Below are 19,568 nucleotides of genomic sequence, written 5' to 3' on the forward strand. Positions count from 1 at the left end.
AGACCTTCAGCCTTTGGATCATGTCTTCTGAACGTTGTAAATCCTGCTGCAGTTTGGAGTTTTCAGCCTCCAATTCTCTCTGTATGGAGAGGAATTAATTTTAATTTAATATTTATCTTATTATGAGCTGTCACACAAGGATTATTAGAAAAACACGTGTAGAGACATCTTCTTAGTATTAGGAAGAATAATAATCCAAGTGAGAATTTCACGTTTTAAAGCTTTGATGTGATCACCTCATACTCTCTCTTGCTCTCCTGCTCCAGTTTCTCAAACTCATCTGCATCTTTTCTCTCATCAATGTCCTTCTGCAGAACATCTTTATCTTTCTGAAGAGAGTCTTTCTCTGCCTTCAGACTCTCCAGATCTTCAGTTATCAGTTGAAGCGTGTGTTTGATCAGGTCTCGTTCGGCAATAACAGCATCCTTTACAAAATAATTTTCAAAATGGCATTCAAAACCCATTTTACTACTGTAACGCAAGGCATTTCCAAATGAAAAAGTACATTTAACAGGCCAAAGAAAAATGCAGGATATTGTTGTTCACTCACTTTCTCAAATCCAAGACTCTCACAGAACTGAATGGCCTCTTCCAGATCTTTTTTTAGCTAAACACAGAACAGTTTTTTTATTCATTGTCAGAAGAAAGAGAAGTTTTAAAAACCCATCACTGTTCATAGAGCATGGACAAATACCTGTCCAATCTCAAATACAAACCAAGAGCTGCTTGTAGAACAGCTGTTGTACCTGTTCACATGTGTGCTGTGAGTGCAGCAGGGCTTCTGAAGTTTTCGCCAGCTCTGCCATGTTCAGTTCCAGTGAGGAGGTTTCCTCCTGAGCCTTCTGTCTCTCCTGAACCTCCTTCTCCAGTCGACTCTGCAATTCCTCCATCTGTTTCTCCAGTTGAGAGATGGTCTTCTCCTCTGATGGTGTGGCTTGAGCCTCCAGCTTGTTCTGCAACTCAGAGATCTTCAGCTGGAGTTCAGTGCTCATCTCCTCTGCTCTCTGTTTGCACTGAGTTTCTGCTTCCAGCTGACGCTCCAGAGACGCCACCTTCAACGTCAGCTCGCTCGCTTGGGGCGAGTCTAAGAAATGACTCCTGAAGGAGAGCAGACTGTCATTAATTGGCATTGCGTCTGTTTGTTGATGAATTGATGAGTGCATTTAGCAGATTGTTTTTGTTTTGTTTTTTTAAATCATTGTGATATGTTGGGACCCCCTTGAAAATGAGATGACATCAAGGCGTTTATCCTGATAAATAAGTTCAATTCAAATCCAACTAATGGCAAATGACGGAAACGTGATCAGACCTGTGCAATACTGTAAGTGATTTCACTGCTCCATTTATTTCTGCCCACATAAAATAATCAAATTATGCATGGAAAAGTTTGTCAGAAGACACAAATATGATGTATTATTCACTGAAGATTATATACTAAAACTGTCCCCTCCTGAATGTTCATTTTTAGCAGTAAACAAAACTAGGTAACCATTTAAATGGCCTATTTTGAGTGTAAAAGCAATTCTGAGACAGTAGTAAGAATAATGGTGTTCTCACCCTTCAGAGGAGTTGCGGACAGTGGTGCTGTTCATCTCCATGTCCATGTTGGGTTCCTCCAGAGCAGTGAAATCAAACCGGCTGTCAAACTCATACACATCTGTACAGAAAACATTAAAACTGAGCAACTGCTTCACAAAACTTCATCTGGGGTCCGTTCTTCGTACGTCGCTTATTACATCTGAGATGAAATGTCACATCCAAGATGATATCATCGCGCTGATCAGGATCTGGCTAATCTGTTGTTGATGATTAGTATGGCTGGATTGAGTTATCTGAGATAATAGCACGTTCATGTCGAGGTTTAAAAGGGGTTATGTATCGATACTCGAAACCACGATCAGCAATGCAGCGATTGGCTGGAGGCAAGACAGCAATGTAATGACATCACATAATTAAAATAGACACCTGACAAAAAAACTTGACAAATTTCTGGACTTTTATAAGGAAACAGCCAAGCGAACAAAACTACTTTTGTGTTATTATAGATATTTTTTCAATGTAGTAATTAGCAATTCATTTAATTTTATATTTGAACAGATTTGTTATGTGACAGCATTATTGAAAGTTTAAGGATCAAGATTATGTTATCTGCATCTCCTGCGCTCCATCAAGCCACTCCCATAATATCTGTCACCACTCAAATTAATGCACGACTCTACAGTATAGCATCTTTATCCTATAGCATGTGTGTAAGACTCAAAGAATACAATTATGAAGTAATAATTTTATGACAAATAAATATTTCAGTGAGTAAAACTGTGTCTATAGTAGGTTATTATAGACTACACGACATTATTATATTATCTTTAAATTAATTTTTAAATCAATATTATCTTCAATAACCCCCCCTCTATAAACAGAATAAAATTTAAAATCTGTAGAGTGGTGTGGCAGCGGACATATTTTGAGTATCAGTTCTGGTTAAAAAGATGCAATCTAATACTGTTTACATGAAATAAGCCTGCTCCCGAGCAGGTTTAAGCTTACGGACCTGTTGCTATGACAGCAACTCCGGGATGAGCTTCAAAGAAACAAACTATCTAAGATCATGCCAAATCATCAACAATCAAATCCAGCTAACTGAGTTAGCGACATATGAAGAACGGGCCCCTGGTGTAACACTGACCATGATTACATTTACATGCTTCACTTCTACAGCATCATAATTTTCAAGTGCACATAAAGCTAATTTTCTCCAATGATAAGACAGTCATACCATCTCCCTCATCGGGCAGAGAGCAATCAGCTCTTCTCTTCTTGATGTACGGCTCTGCAAAACTCATGTCACTCGCGCCGAGATCATCATTTAGAAGACGAGCAGACCTTAGCAGTTTTCCACCCCATGTCACTCTCCTCTTTGGAACCTTTACAGTTAAACAACAATCAGATCCATCGACTTCACTAACACTGAGGTTTACTAGTGTTAAAACTAGTGAAATCTGTTACCTTAGGGATTAGGGCGACATTTGAGGCAGTAACTAGTAGCTTGGTTAAGTTCTTAATCCTGTCCTGCTGCTCTCTCTGGAGCTGGTCTTTCTCCTGCAGAAGCTGACACAGGGATTCTCGCTCGGTCGCAGTTGTTTGTGTGACAGAGGAAACCTGTGAAATGAGTTGGAAAACAATCATGTGAGGAGATGATGGATCATGTTATTGCTGGATGATTGTCAAATAAGTGAACCACATTCTTACCTCTTGCAGACGTCGTCTGAGATCAACAATCTCATTGCGGTATCTTCTCAAGAGAGCTCCTTCATCAGAGACCTCTGTGACGTGAGGGTCGTTCTTCATGCGCTTGGCAGCACTAGCAAACTTTAACCACAGTAAGAACCCAAAGAAATTCAATACCTCTAGCCATATCAATCCAGAATAAGAGTAAAAAAGGTCTTCTCTCATACCTGTAAAGTGCTGACAGTCTCGTCGACAGTGGCTGGGGTGATGGTGCAAATAATGACAGTTTTGGCATTGCCACCCAAAGAGTTCTGAAGGATCCGAGTCAGTTTACTGTCTCTGTAATTCAAGAAGCCCCTTTGGATGGAACAGAAACAAGACATTATGCTTTAGCTACAGCTTGACCAAAAACAGATTCAGTGAGGGTAAAACCTATTATGGTAAGTCATGAAATAACTCACTTCTGACTCTCATCGGATAACTTTTTAATGACTTGACCGAGAGTGAACAAACTGCGGTTTATATTGCACCCTTCTTTAAAGCGGGCTCCTGAAATGGAAGAACAAGAGAGAGGTTATAACAGACCCCAAAAATTACCCAAATTCACTGCATTCATTATTAGCTTTTCAAAAAAGGCTCACACTTTAACTGTAAACAATTCTATGATATATTAAATAATTCTAGATTTTTACCCAATTGCTCCTAATCACTTACTGTGGTCGGTCAATTTTGCCCACAAACACGCGAAGTGCAACTTTTTTAATGCCCACTTACAATTACTGAGAATCCATTTCTTTGCTCAAATTCCATATCTAAAAAATTACCAACTTTTAAACTTCTCAGTTTGAGGAAACCATCTTTATTTAAAAAAAAAATTAATTAATTCATAAAATATATATATTATAAGGTTTAAATGAAACTGACAAAAAAAAAAAAAAAAAACATTACCCTCGGCTCCTGTTTGACTCGCCCGCTCAGCACCAGCAAGATCCACCAAGTTCTACAGGAACAGGAAACAACAATAAACTGACTAAACATATTAAATGCTGCTTATGATCTACATTACATCAGTGAATGAAATCACACCAACGGTTTCTGGTTTGTTTTGAACTCACCAAGTGTGACACAATGATGGCTCCATCAGAGTTTTCCCCGGATGCCGGGTCACTTCTCTCACGACTCTCCAAGATCTGACACGGACAAAATAAACGAGACGCTTCAGAGATGAATACTATTCCAAACACACTCCAGTTCATCACGCTTCTTACCATGCGGAAGATGGTGTGAGAGCGGCTGCTACGCTGGTTCATTTTTGTTTTTCCATAATGTCGGTTTTCTGTTCGAAAAAAAAAAGTGATGAAGAAATAAGTACCGCAGTATTCCAAAAAAATATAAAGAATGGCGGACGATCAGTGAGTGCAACTTTACTTTCTCCTTTGGTGATCCAGGACAGGGCTTGTTCCGGAGACGTCACCAGCTCTTCCGTCAGATCAGCTACGTACACGTTTTTCTGAGAATGCAGTTGGCAGGTTAAGAGCTAAAACTACTTTCAAATCCCCAGTGCGAGTCCAATGAAAGATGAAACTTACGTAGTTCCCTTCACGAATTTCCAGAGGTTTCCTTTTCCAGCTCTCGCAGAGCAAATCTGTGACTGTTTCATTGTAGATTTCCATGTAGCTCACACGCAGGAGAAACTCCTTCTTTGGACACTAGATAGATGCAAAGAAATAAAACTTTGGTTTACTTCACTGATACAGAATGAAAAATATGCTGATTATTAAAGGAATACTTAGCATAAAAAAAATTTGCTGAAAATGTACATTTAGGTGCACTATTCATTTAATCCTTTGTTAGGGGAAATGACTGAAATATAAGCTGTTATTCACTGTAAAAGGGTTCCACTCAGATCTCAAATGCTGTGCCATATGAATATTTTTTTTTTTCATGTCATGAAAATTTGCAAACACTTACATTTTTAATAGTTTTGAAGACATCAGCCATGGCAAGAGGAATCACTCCAGGGTTATGTTCACTTCCCATCATGGTGAAGGTCTTTCCAGAAGATGTCTGTCCGTAGGCAAATATCGTGCCTGAAAATAGGAGTTTATGCATTCAGAATCAACAGTGACCAAGCAAATGAAATACATAAGTACAAATCATATCTATGTATATTGTGATCATATATACACTACACAATATATATTTTCTGTATTTATTTATTTTTTTGTATTGCAACATGTGCGGTTTTGTTGACTTGTTTGCCTGATATTGCACTAAGCATGCTTTTCGAAGGATTTATAAGTACCTTTTTGAATAAATTGTAATTACTCTGATTTCTGGACTCACCGTTATAGCCTTCAACTGCTGACACGACCAGTGGCTTTGCAATGTCCTGGTAGAGCTGAGCAGTGGTCTCTTCAGCACTGAACACACGGTCTGAAACACACGAAGGTCAGAACATAAAGCCCGGCTCTACTGGTCAGTGATGATCCGCTGATGTTCAACTCACCGAAACTGTAGCTCTTAGTTTGAGCTCCATCATCATCCAGCTGATGGATGGCCTGTTTGTCAGCTCTCCAGTAGAGCTGCACTGGCTCCGGGCTTTCAGACTCCTCCTTAAATCATCAGTATCATCATTACATTATTGTTGAGTCGGAGAATCAACGTTAAACAGAGCATTAACCGACATAATGCATTCAGGTCCGTTTTTACCAGGAAGAGATGCAAAAAAAAAAAATTAAAAAAAAAAATCCGGCATGTTCAAAGTTCATGCAAGTAAAATGAATTTATTTAGTTAAAGAACTTTTCGGAGTAATATTTTTTGTTTTGTTAGAGGATTCATAGGATTCATAAATTTAGATGTATATACATGCACAGACATATATATACACATTCAAATTCACACTAATGAGAAGTTGCTGATCAGATACAATATGGGTTTAGCTGAAATATGAATTATTAATTTATGACTGTTTTATAAAATAACTATTGGATACAAACGGAACCAAAAATAACGTTAAACATTTTGAATGCATTATGCGGGTTAATGCAATAAATGAGCTGTTTGACAGACTTGTCAATAATTCTAAAACCTGGTAAACCAGCAAAATATGAAGATATTATTATTGTAATAATACATAATATTATAATATTTTATTGTTTCTATTCTGTTTTTAAAATAGGTTTACTTCAGAAACATAACAAAAACATCCTTTTGTATAGATTTTAGAGGATGTATTAGATAACTCGTCATTCCTTCACTAATAAACTTTTTCTAAATTCTCTTTTTTTTTTTTTTTTGCTTAAAATTACCTTAACACAATTAAGTACATTCTGTTTTTAGAATAGGTTTACTTTATAAATATAATAAAAACAACCTTTTCTAGAAGTCATGCATCTGTTCGCTCCGCTGTTCTCTCAGCAAATAACGTAGGGCTGTTTTATGTTACATTTAGCTCCACGCTTTTAATATTAAGCTTTTCTTACCTTTTAATAAGAGGTCTGACTCTAACGCACACTTTTACTGCGGATTCCTCGTCATTTTCACTCCATCAATGCTAAACTGACTGAAACTAACTGACTGACTCTGACTGAGCGCTCAGTGAGATTTAAATTTTCAACCCGATTTTCCATTGGACGGCGATTTGTGCGCATGCGCGCATCAACGGTCACCCATTTCCGTCGAGTTTCCGGTGGAATGTAGAGACTCTCCGACCCCGCCTTCACGATTTTAAACGAAAACTCATTGAATGTGCATGTACGGGGAAGACGCCTCATGAATATTACTTTTGAGGGATTGTCACTTCGGCGAAAGCCGTGTCATTGTTTATATGTTGTAATATTATACAATTAATTAATTACTTTCTTTTATATTTTTGCATGTTAAAGGAGTAGTTCACTTCCAGAACGAAAATTCTGTCATCATTTACTCAGCCTCCACTTGATCTAAACCTTTATGAGTTTCTTTCTTCTGCTGAACACAAGAGAAGATATTTTGAAAAATGTTAGTATCCGAACAGTTTCCATTCCGTAGTATTTTTTTTCCTACTATGGAAGTCAATGCTGCCCATCAACTGTTCAGAAACTAGCATTTTTCAAAATATCTTCTCTTGTGTTCAACAGAAGAAAGAATAAATGTTTGGAACAAGTGGAGGGTGAGTAAATGATGACAATTTTCATTCTGGAAGTTTTCTGTTTTTGTTGTTTCACAGTTTATATGTTGTAATTTTATACAATTCATTAATTAATTTCATGTTACCTTTTTTAAATTTTTGCTGTTTCTTCAATTGTTTTGGTTTCAGAATAATTTTAAATACATTTTAAATTTAGTATTTTAGCTAGTGTTTCATGTTTAAAACATGTATTCTTCTCAAATCAGTTTCGATAAATAGATTTTCACTGGTCTATCCAAAAAACTGACTTTCATTAATAAAAACCCAGCCAGAGAAATATTCACAGGAGTAAAAAGTGTGGCAGCTAGCCCCGGGCTGATGGTCTAAACTCCAATATAACAAGAATTCCTTGTTATTCTTTATTTTTCTCAAAACACACAGAGACCCAGAGTTGAGATGTATTTATGGCAAAACATTTATTTGAAATCATAATTATGACAACTATCACATTATTAAAAAGGATGATTTGGACTTCAATAATCAATGCAACCTAAAGACATTTACAGCTTTTTACATGAATAGAAATTGTTTCCAAAAAGTAGAGCTACCTGTATCTTTGCTACAGCACTTAAAAAGCGATTAATGCACAGAAGCGTCTTTGTGTTTATGGCAACAACGGCATGACTAGTCAAGAGCACCTGACTATTCTCTGACCCATTAACCGATCACTCGACCTCAGACAACATTCACTCGCACTGTGAACGACCTCAGACAGGCTCATAAAACACCGGTGGGTTATCACAATCAACAAAGGCATTAAATAAAGCAATTAAAATCAATCACTAAGACAAGTCAAAGACAAAAACATTGAATTCAGGATAAAAAGGGTTCAAAATAAATTAAATAAAAATGAGAAATGCACTGAATTATTCATTCAGACAGTATGCAATTGTTGAAACTAAAGTCTATATTCAAAACATTTGTAATCCTGAACTTGAGTTTATACATGTAATTGGTTATAAACACAAATATACAGTTATTTGTCCAATTTGACATTCAGATCAGAGAACAATGTGATTACTACTCATAGAAAATAGTATCTAATATTTATTTCACCCTTGTGCTGCTGAAAATTCTATACCTATATTTGTGTTCCTGTCAAAAATGTGCAGCCTTTTGCTTGTAAATCTCTCATTATGTTACATTATCACCAATTATTGGATTCGGTCCTTTTTGTCAACTTGTTCTCTTTCAATAAGGACAGGTTTTGTGTTTCTGGAACTGATTGATCGTAGGCCTCATTGATCTGAGCTTATGCACCTGCAGTTTATGACTGAAAAAAAACAACAACATTATTTGTGGATAATTTGAACAATATTTAATTTTTGAGTGAAATAAAGCATAATTGATGGATAATTTTGGCAATATAAACTACAAAACTAAGATGAATGAGCTCAGATCAGTAAGGCCTATGATCAGAACTTCAAAAGAAATTCAAAACTTGTGCTAAATGAAAGAAAACAAGCAGACAGTCCATTTGGTATTTGGATTTACAAGCAATTTTTGTAGGCTGGCCATTTTTACGAGCGTAACAAGGTGGGGGGGAAATCCTAAAAAATTGCAAAAATTATTTTTAGGAAGTTGTCATAGTTTTAATACAATGTGATAACATTTTGGGGAAAACAACCGGAACACAACCCAAGGGTTCATTTTACTTACAGATGTTATTACTTACTGAGCTTTATGGATATCAAAATAATGACTGCAAAGCATTTCGCTCTTTATTCTTTCCTCATTCTTAGATATTCTTTCTCATTCCGTTCCCTTTAAAAGCCTAAATGCTAATCATGCTTGAACAGAATGGTGCATGTAAACTGGCAGAGTGTATGAACTCAGTTTACAGTTCAATAATGCCAATAAGATCAATAATCACTAACACGAATACTCAAACTTCACCTTGCGCTCTTAGAATAAATGTCAACCTGTTTAAAACAGCGGAAGCAAATCTATGTTGTTATTTGACAGTTCAGTGTTGGTGTGATTATGAAACGCTACAGGTGGAGGATTTGGGTGGCTGCTCCAGGATGGACTCTCGGCGCAGGTCGTTGGGCACAGTGCCGTTTGGACCCCACACGTTCAGCTCACCGTAGATGCCCGTCTCGAGCATCTCCTCCTGCCAGGGTATGGAGATGTTTCCTGATGCAAACTCATCAAAGAACTTCTTGTCGTCGTCCTCCAGGCAGACCCCCTTCACAGTGGAGAAAGCGCCCACGTCATCCAGATTCTTGGCATAGACTGTCTTGGAATCCGGTACGAAAGGAGGCGGCAGAATCCCTGTAGGGCACCAGTGTGGTGTTAGTGCACTTAGAAGAAAACCAAGGCTGCATTTATTTGATCAAAAATACAGTAAAAACAGCAATATATTGAAATATAATTATAATTTAATATAGCTATTTTCTATGTGAATATATTTAAAAATTTAATGTACTCCTATGATCAAAGCTGAATTTTCAGCATAATTACTCTAGTTTTCAGTGCCACAAGACACTTTTTTTTTTTTATAAATTGAGATTCAAAAATTTGGGGAATATAAGAAGCTAATACTTTTATTCATCAAGGATGCATGAAATTGTGACGGTAAAGACATTTATAATGTTACAAAATATTTCTATTTCAAACAAATGTTTTTTTTTTATTATTATTCATCAAAGAATCCTGAAAAATAAAATGCATGGAAATTCAGTTTTGATCAAATTACATTTTACAATATATTCACAAAGAAAATACTTATTTTAAATTTGAATAATATTTTCACAATACTACTGTCAAATAATTGCAGCCTTGGTGAGCTAGAGAGACTTGAGAATGACCCCAAACTTTTGAACAGTAGTGTAAAGGTAAATTAAATCCACAATTTAATCATGCAGCTCACAGAGGAAGAGTTTGCACTAAACTATCATCAGCTTTACACCTGCGTCCAGTTTCCTCCAGTTGATTTCGCTGAAGAACGGATGTGCGCGTAGCTCATCACACGTGCCGTTCTTGAAGCCCAGTCTCTTGTCCACCTCTTTAGCCAGAAGACCCTCACAGATGGACTTGGCATTCTCACTGAAGTTTTCTGGGTACGTCACCGGGTCGTTCAGGATTCGCTTCTTAACCTCTTTATTCTCCACCTGAACAGCACAAAGTTTGTTACACAAAGAATCAAAATTATAGAGCCAAGGATAACAGCGGCACATATACTAGTGTTTTTGTACAGACAACAGAACTGTCAGTTTCCAACTTAAAGGGATAGTTCTGCTGAACACAAAAGATGTTTTGAAGAGTAACCAAGCAGTTGATGCTCCCATTTGACTTCTTTTTGTATTTTTCGACTTCTTTTTGTATTTTCCCATACTATGGAAGTAAAAGGGGACCAACAACTGTTTGGTTAAACATATTCTTCAGAATATCTTCTTTTGTGTTCAACAGAAGAAAGAAACTCATACTAGTTTAGAACAACATGAGGGTGAGAAAATGATGCCAGAATTTTCATTTTTGGGTGAACAATCCCTTTAAACCTTTAACCCTAACCTAGACTCGCGTAGCCAGACCTTCAGAGCTGAAGGTCTGGAATTCATGGCAGCTTTCATTGGTCAAGGCCCCGCCCATGAGGCCGTTTGAGTGACATGTCAAACAACCAATCACAGTTCATTTCGTTCAGCGTCATGTTTCGGGGCGTGGAAATGTCGCCACAATTACAGACCGGTGTGTAAAACTCTCAGACGTATTTGAAAGATTCTATGCCGTGAACTTTAAATATTTCACATACTTTTGAAACTCCAGTGTTTAGTTGATCCTGACAAGTGCTCGTCATCAAAGTTGTAAACACTACGGCTTTCTTCTTTCGTGAGGGGTTTTGTTTCCAGACAGAACTTTAAAGAACACGACACATGTCTCCTGGAAATCCTATAGAATTCAAGCAATCCGATGACGCCTTTGACACTCCTGAAGTGTTTCCACTTTTGTGTCCCATATGCATCAGACGTTTAGCCAACGGTCTGTGGGCGTGATGTCTGAGGCTGAGACTAACCCCCTGACACATTCAGCCAGTAGGTGGTGCAGTCATTAAACAATTACAACAGCCCATGTGGAAGTTTACATTAAAGTTTAAGCGTTCGGCAGACAATTTTATTCAAAGCAACATTTCTTGCATTGACACTTTAAAGCCAAAGCATATTTTATCAATTCGTGCATTTAATGAGAATCATACTCAGTACTTAAGTGTAATAATGCAATAAGCACAAACAAATGCTACCAGCACGATTCACGAAACATCCTCACCAGATGTCCTGCTGTTCAGTTCATTCACATTTACAATGATTAGGTGTATCAAAACCGCTTCAGTACATTTTGACAAGCATAATCTGGTAGTATGTTTTTAACAAAATTCCAAATGTGTGAAAATCTAGTTGGATAGAAACAGGAACCAGAGGAAGAAGTGTAGTTTCTTGGTCATTTGGTTCAAATGTTAAGACCTATTAATATATACGAATCTTGAATTGTGGATTGAATTCTTCCATTCGTTTCTATGGGATGCACTTAAACAAGATGTCCAATTAAGTCCCAGTTACATTTGGTATGTTCAGTAAATATTATTTGCTAAAATGTAAATAAATATTACTCTACTACATCATATCAGGTTTACTACGAAACATCATGTATATAGTGTATTTTAGTAGTATTAGTTTGCATCTGAAGAGCATGACATAGCGTTCTCAAGTTAAAATTTGTTCATCTTTTAAAAAACCTGTCACACGCCCCCCCCCATTCCAAGCAAAAGCGTGTTCTGAGTCACTCTGGATAAAAAACATCTGCTGAAAACATAAATGTGAATCTAATAAAGATCCTCTGAAGAATGAATGTTGAATATCACCTTCTCTCCTCGAGTCCTGAAGGGTCCTTTGGCCGCAATGAACTCGTACAGCGTGACCCCGAGAGTGAAGTAATCTACTGAGTAATCATATTCTTCACCCTTCAGCAGCTCTGGGGCCATGAACCCTGAAAACAACACACAAACACTGGCGAGGTGAGTTGAACATCTTTATGAAGGAACCTTAAAGCATCAGCTCTCATGACCCAGTGTCATCCAACAACATTATCGTGTTTATATGAACATATATGAGCAACAAGATATGATTCTTGACATGTGAGTTTTGATCATGATCTTTTGTGAACACGATGGAGGTTTTCACCTGGAGTTCCAGCGTAGCCTTTGGTTTTCAGCTGGTCATCTGCAAGCTCCACAGCCAAGCCAAGATCAGAGATACGGACGTTACCTGAAAACACCAGCATGATGTGCATGACTGAAATGGCTCTTAACCCCTCAGATTTGTGTGTACAGGTCCTTCTCAAAAAATTAGAATATTGTGATAAAAGTTCATTATTTTCCATAATGTAATAATAAAATTAAACTTTCATATATTTTAGATTCATTGCATGCCAACTGAAATATTTCAGGTCTTTTATTGTTTTAATACTGATGATTTTGGGCATACAGCTCATGAAAACCCAAAATTCCTATCTCAAAAAATTAGCATATTTCATCCGACCAATAAAAGAAAAGTGTTTTTAATACAAAAAAAAGTCAACCTTCAAATAATTATGTTCAGTTATGCACTCAATACTTGGTCGGGAATCCTTTTGCAGAAATGACTGCTTCAATGCGGCGTGGCATGGAGGCAATCAGCCTGTGGCACTGCTGAGGTGTTATGGAGGCCCAGGATGCTTCGATAGCGGCCTTAAGCTCATCCAGAGTGTTGGGTCTTGCGTCTCTCAACTTTCTCTTCACAATATCCCACAGATTCTCTATGGGGTTCAGGTCAGGAGAGTTGGCAGGCCAATTGAGCACAGTAATACCATGGTCAGTAAACCATTTACCAGTGGTTTTGGCACTGTGAGCAGGTGCCAGGTCGTGCTGAAAAACGAAATCTTCATCTCCATAAAGCTTTTCAGCAGATGGAAGCATGAAGTCCAAAATCCAAAATCTCCTGATAGCTAGCTGCATTGACCCTGCCCTTGATAAAACACAGTGGACCAACACCAGCAGCTGACATGGCACCCCAGACCATCACTGACTGTGGGTACTTGACACTGGACTTCAGGCATTTTGGCATTTCCTTCTCCCCAGTCTTCCTCCAGACTCTGGCACCTTGATTTCCGAATGACATGCAAAATTTGCTTTCATCCGGAAAAAGTACTTTGGACCACTGAGCAACAGTCCAGTGCTGCTTCTCTGTAGCCCAGGTCAGGCGCTTCTGCCGCTGTTTCTGGTTCAAAAGCACACGCCTGTGCAAGGTGGCTCTGGATGTTTCTACTCCAGACTCAGTCCACTGCTTCCGCAGGTCCCCCAAGGTCTGGAATCGGTCCTTCTCCACAATCTTCCTCAGGGTCCGGTCACCTATTCTCATTGTGCAGCGTTTTTTGCCACACTTTTTCCTTCCCACAGACTTCACAATGATGTGCCTTGATACAGCACTCTGGGAACAGCCTAATCGTTCAGAAATTTCTTTCTGTGTCTTACCCTCTCGCTTGAGGGTGTCAATGATGGCCTTCTGGACAGCAGTCAGGTCGGCAGTCTTACCCATGATTGTGGTTTTGAGTAATGAACCAGGCTGGGAGTTTTTAAAAGCCTCAGGAATCTTTTGCAGGTGTTTAGAGTTAATTAGTTGATTCAGATGATTAGGTTAATAGCTCGTTTAGAGAACCTTTTCATGATATGCTAATTTTGTGAGCTAGGAATTTTGGGTTTTCATGAGCTGTATGCCAAAATCATCAGTATTAAAACAATAAAAGACCTGAAATATTTCAGTTGGTGTCCAATGAATCTAAAATATATGAAAGTTTAATTTTATCATTACATTATGGAAAATAATGAACTTTTATCACAATATGCTAATTTTTTGAGAAGGACCTGTATGTTGAGAAGTGGTGCATTTTAACATCTTCACCTTCATTATCTAGCAGAACATTTTCTGGTTTTAGGTCTCTGTAGATGATTCTCTTCTGGTGTAGATGCTCTAGGCCTTGAATGATCTGAGCAGCATAGTAACATGCTCTGGCTTCAGAGAACCCTGGGTTATTCTCATCCACATTATAGATGTGGTACCTGTGACAAAAAGATATCTACTCTTTATTATGTTTACAAACAGCCATGAAATATTATTTTTAATTAAATAATTACATTACAAAAAAAAAAAAAAAAAAAAACAGCAATCACAAGCGAAGCAGGGCATTGACATCATCAAAAATGCAGTACATCAGAGCCCTTTCAGGCCTACTGGGTCAAAGGTTACGAGGGGTTTTAACCATTCAGTTTCAGTTTTATTTTACAAGGAAATTGAATATAGTCGTTATTTTTGAAAGATGACTTTCATACCTATTATGGACCTTGTCACTGTTATTTATTTGGCAGTCTATGGGACAGTCTCAAGCCTCCAGGTTTTCATCCAAAATATCTTAAATTGTGTTCCGAAGACGAACAAAGCTTTTACGGGTTTGGAACGACATGGGGGTAAGTGATTAATGACAAAATTTTCATTTTGGGGTGGAGTATCCCTTTAAGAAGGTGGGTTGGTTTTGGTTTCATCACCATGGCTACCCTGCTCCCAAGCAGGTTTTATTCTGAGTTAGAGATCGCAAACCAAAGCTGGACCAATCAGTTCTGAGCAAAGTAACGTATATCTGATGCAATAAAGCCACCCCCCTTTATCTCTCACTACAAATGAAAGTTTATAGTGATAACATTTTAGAGACAAATCTTTTGCTGCTAATTTTTTATTATATTTATATTTTATAGATTATAATTATGTAAAATTTATATAATATAGTTAACAATTAATATTAAACTTAGCATTTAAATTAATAGCCTATAACTATATAAATGTAAATACAAGGTTCAGTATATAAAGCTTTTTAAACTGATGAAGCTTGTTTTCTTTTGAGCTCCTTGTAATAGAAATTATTTAAATTTAGTTGATTAACTTGCACTGATATAGTCAGTTGCTGCCTTCTCAAACTTTCACTGCAGCAGTGTTTATTCCTGCCTTGTAAATGTGTTTCAATTCATTGTATTTTTTCAGAATCTCTTCATCTTCAACAGAGAAGTGAATTGTTCTGACTCTCAAGAGAAGTCAATCAAACTGATGCTTTCCATGTTTCGTGTGATTGGCTGTTTGCCGCACGTGTCACACTTTCTGGTGCACACACCTCACAAACTCTGGATCAGTTGACAGAGATCAGTTATACCAAGTGTTGTGCAATAGCTGATCCTGATCTAAACTGAGGTGGGTTTGTCAGGTTTTGTCAACTCAAAACTTATTATGCAACTCGGAGTTTGTTCATCTCGCTTCGAGATGCTTCGAGGCCACTGGTGAATTCATTAGGTTCAAAACACATGCTTTCGGATATCAAATACCTATGTGATTAATTTTATCAGAAAGGTTCTAAAGACTATCTGTACCAAATTTGGTGAAGATCAGACAAACTTTGTGGGAAATGCAGCTCAAATGGTTTTGATCTAATTCAATCACTACATGCCAAAGATGCCCAGAAAAATATCTAGATGGAATTCAACAAGCAACAATAACATGGTCATTCTAAAGAACTGTCATGATTCATAGTGTGTGCTTGACTGACCTGAGGTCTCCTCCATTCATGATGGTCATAACCAGACACAGTTCTGTTTTGGTCTGGAAGGCGTAAGCCAGTGACACAATGAATCTACTGTGAACTCGAGCCAGGATCCGTTTCTCCACCATGGCACCCTGTGAAAACAGAACAACATTAGTCTGAAGGATAATCTGCAGTTTTTTCAGTCAAATTGTTGTTAACAGTTTAGAAGAAAAAATTCATTTTAAAAATTATGCATTTGGATAATTTAACATTTTAACAGTACATAAAAGCATATATTTTACAGATTAATGCATACATTCAAAATGTGCAAAATAAATAGAATACATTTTAACAACCTCAGTACACTAACACAGATCTTCTGCAAATGCTATTTGTATATGACATCATTTGCATGTGAACCAGTGCACTAGTTTTACTTTACATATTATGTACTATGTAGGATGCATTTCACCATTTTGTTTCTCAACCAATGACCTAACAGAAGAAACACACCATTAATGATGATTGAGTGAATGTTTACAAACAGCACAGTACTTTGTTTGTAAACATTGTTTTCAAGATTTTAAGTATAAATGAGGTAAATATTAACATGAATCATGATCTTATGAATCATCTGATGGACAGTGTTCATCATTGACACATGGACACATGTACAGTCAGTATCATCTCCAGGGTTCTTCCTGTCCAGGATTTCCACAACAAATCTGTTCCATAATTAAATGTGTTGGACTTGCATTTCATAATGAGCTGAAGGCCAAAGCATTAAAGCTTCATCAGCTCTAAGACTGCCTCTGGTTCACAGCACTGTTCACTCAACTGACTGATGTTTATGGACACGTCAGAGTCAGACATTTAAACACATGCGAACTAATCAATACTGATGAAGAATAAAGAGGAACATGATGAACATGATGCCAGAGATTTATGATCACAGGAGGTTTTCAGAAATAGAAACCGTTACCAGTCCAAAACTGATAAAAGCAAAAAATCAAATTCAGAATGTTTAGTCATTTCATTTGTTGGGATCTAAAAAAGGATTGTTTTGTAGAAACTCTAGTAAAGCATATTACCCACAGTAAAGCCTTCACCTTCATCATCAATGTCACGTCTGAGCTGCTTAATCGCACAAAACCAACATGTCAATCAGGATCCACATCCTGTTATCTAAGCGTTACCATTATCAGTCTAGCAATACTTATCCATTAACCTGACATATTCTCAAAAACACACCATGACTCATAAAAAAAAATCAGGAAAAGTTGAAATTTGTGCCTAAAAATGTTTGGTTTTGATTTTATTTTTTACAAGCGATCGCCCAGGTGAATTCACTAGTTGTAAAACACATGATTTTAAATATTATCTTAATATAAACTTAATATTACACCATAATATAACATTATCAATTATCTGTGTCATTTATTGTATCAGAAAGTTTCTAAAGACTATCAGTGACAAATTTGGTGACAATCATAAGCAGCTCAAATGGTTTTTCTCTAAATCACTCACTACAGGCCAAAGGCGCTGAAAAAATATATAAACAGTAGCTGGAAAACAAGCAATAATAAAACAATGATTGTTAACAATTGCCATGATTCATAGTGTGGGTGTGATTGACCTCAGGTCATCATTTCATCAGTACAGCTTTACTTCCTAGACATAATATTTATCCATTTCAGGTCCAAAGTACCAGGGCACCAACAGTCATTTATCCTCACTAAACATATTTCAACCTTATTAACTTTAGATTTCCAATCATTTGAACAGATCATTTGAACAGTGTTCTTCTATCAGTAGTAAGTCCTTTGGATGACAATGGCACCTTTTCCCAAGAAAGACCCTCATAATTAATCTCAACCAAAGGCAACGAGCTGCTTTCATACCTCATAGCCTTTCCTCTTCCTCAGCCTCTTCTTGTTGAGCTTCTTGCAGGCGTACAGCTTCCCTGTGGCCCTCATCTGACAGGCGGACACCTCTCCGAATCCACCCTTACCCAGAACACGGAAGTCCAAGAACCAGTCCTCGGCGACCGGCTGCATCTCCAGCCACTTCCACTGCAAGAAGCGTTTAAAGTACATGGACTCTAGATAGAACGTGAAGGGAACCTCTTTGAGGAAGTCAAACACACAGGCCAGGATCTCCACAAACAGGTCATCCGTTGCTGCCTCGTGCCGTTCTTTCACCTTGGTGATGTCATTCTCGGGTAAAAATGGGCAGAAGAGCTTGGCAGAAGGCTCCATGTAACGCTGGAGTATTTTGGCGGCTTTCTGAGCTCGATCTTTATCCTCGGCTGTGTCGTATGCCTCAATGTCCTTCCAGAGGCGACATGGTCCCTTGTACTCATTGGTGATTTCCAGGTACTCTTGAAACAGCCGTTTGCCGATGGGCTGCTCCACACAAATGCTCTTAAACTGCAGATCCAGGGTTTCCCTCAGATCTTCACACACTGTGATGTGGGGCAGCTTGAGTTTGGCGTGGTACTTCTTGTCTCGGTTGGCCGCTGGGTTGGCCGTGCCATCGAAACTGCCACGGGCCGAGATGTATGCCGAGTTGGCCACCACCGTAGTCAGGCCACCGATGTCCATGGCAAGGTGAAGAAGCTGAACGTGGACTGACGGAGGGAGAACAAGACAAGACTGGCAGCTGAAGGGTCACAGCGAGAGCATTGAAGCTCAGCGCCGTGTGACTGGACGAGACTAGAGAGGCCACGGTCCTCACTGGAGATGTGTGGGATTAGATCATGAGACCCTGGGGGTCCAGATGCACAGGAATGGACAGTGACTGATCGATCCAGCAGCACGTCTTGAGTCTGATGGCAAAGTGAACGATAAGCCTTGTAACACACACAGACAGATCCACCTGACTCAACATCTTTCATAAGGCTTTATCCTCTAACTCTATAATACCTTCCTCAGGTTAACACCTCTCACTGATGGAGCGAGAACATCACTCACCATCACAATGATACTCCAAACAGCTGTCATACATCATGTAATTCAGAGTTCAGAATTATTTCAACAGATGATTCAAGCACATCTAGTCATAGAGGTTTTGCAGAACTTGAGTGACCAAATACATACAGTATGAACCACTTGATTGTTATTTTAATTCAACTACAAAGACTGATTAACATTGCCAGAGTAATAAATCTCTGAAACATGAAAATATTGCAGAATTATGACTAATAACTCTTTTTATTTGGTCTCATCTAAAGGATGTTCTGATTGCCTTCCAACACATCAAACAAGAAAAGCTGGATGATTCTGAATGACAAAAGAGGCTCATATTCTGCTGCTAATCATTGGCATTAGCTGGTCAGTATGGTTGATAAGCTGAACTGTGTGTTGGTTAGCCTGGTTTGAGCCAGTAGACCAGCTTGCAAAAGCAATGTTATATGTACAACTGCACTATTCCATCAGATAGGATCAAAGAGAGTAAAGGTAATGGAAAGAAAATTGGTGCCTTAAGATGCGGTAACGTTTACTATCATTCAGTGAATTTTCATGGGCAAAATCCAGCCATTTAAATAGGAAACCACATATCTGGGAAATTTGCATA

The 19,568-nt window shown here is 38.0% G+C and overlaps 2 protein-coding genes across 2 annotated transcripts in view; both read right to left on the reverse strand.

Moving 5' to 3' along the window:
* Positions 1-8,058, reverse strand: part of cenpe (centromere protein E) — a 34,228-nt gene extending 26,170 nt beyond the window's left edge. The window contains 20 exon segments of the mRNA XM_042750853.1: positions 5-79; positions 237-425; positions 551-607; positions 747-1,098; positions 1,558-1,657; positions 2,777-2,924; positions 3,007-3,159; positions 3,250-3,369; positions 3,456-3,585; positions 3,690-3,777; positions 4,177-4,228; positions 4,344-4,418; positions 4,497-4,564; positions 4,657-4,738; positions 4,818-4,937; positions 5,200-5,318; positions 5,575-5,664; positions 5,738-5,844; positions 6,715-6,774; positions 8,039-8,058. Of these exon segments, the coding sequence (XP_042606787.1) occupies positions 5-79; positions 237-425; positions 551-607; positions 747-1,098; positions 1,558-1,657; positions 2,777-2,924; positions 3,007-3,159; positions 3,250-3,369; positions 3,456-3,585; positions 3,690-3,777; positions 4,177-4,228; positions 4,344-4,418; positions 4,497-4,564; positions 4,657-4,738; positions 4,818-4,937; positions 5,200-5,318; positions 5,575-5,664; positions 5,738-5,844; positions 6,715-6,774; positions 8,039-8,058 (2,205 nt within the window).
* Positions 7,798-18,864, reverse strand: grk1a (G protein-coupled receptor kinase 1 a). Its single transcript, XM_042752088.1, has 7 exons — positions 17,894-18,864; positions 16,017-16,144; positions 14,330-14,487; positions 12,575-12,658; positions 12,256-12,380; positions 10,312-10,513; positions 7,798-9,674 (listed from the first exon to the last, which is right to left on the reverse strand). Exons 1-7 carry the CDS (start codon positions 18,593-18,595, stop codon positions 9,382-9,384), a joined length of 1,692 nt encoding a protein of 563 aa, XP_042608022.1. The 5' UTR covers positions 18,596-18,864; the 3' UTR covers positions 7,798-9,381.
* Between the last annotated feature and the right edge of the window lie 704 nt (positions 18,865-19,568).

The sequence above is a fragment of the Cyprinus carpio genome, chromosome A1, assembly GCF_018340385.1.
Source record: "Cyprinus carpio isolate SPL01 chromosome A1, ASM1834038v1, whole genome shotgun sequence".
Taxonomy (NCBI): Eukaryota; Metazoa; Chordata; class Actinopteri; order Cypriniformes; family Cyprinidae; genus Cyprinus; species Cyprinus carpio.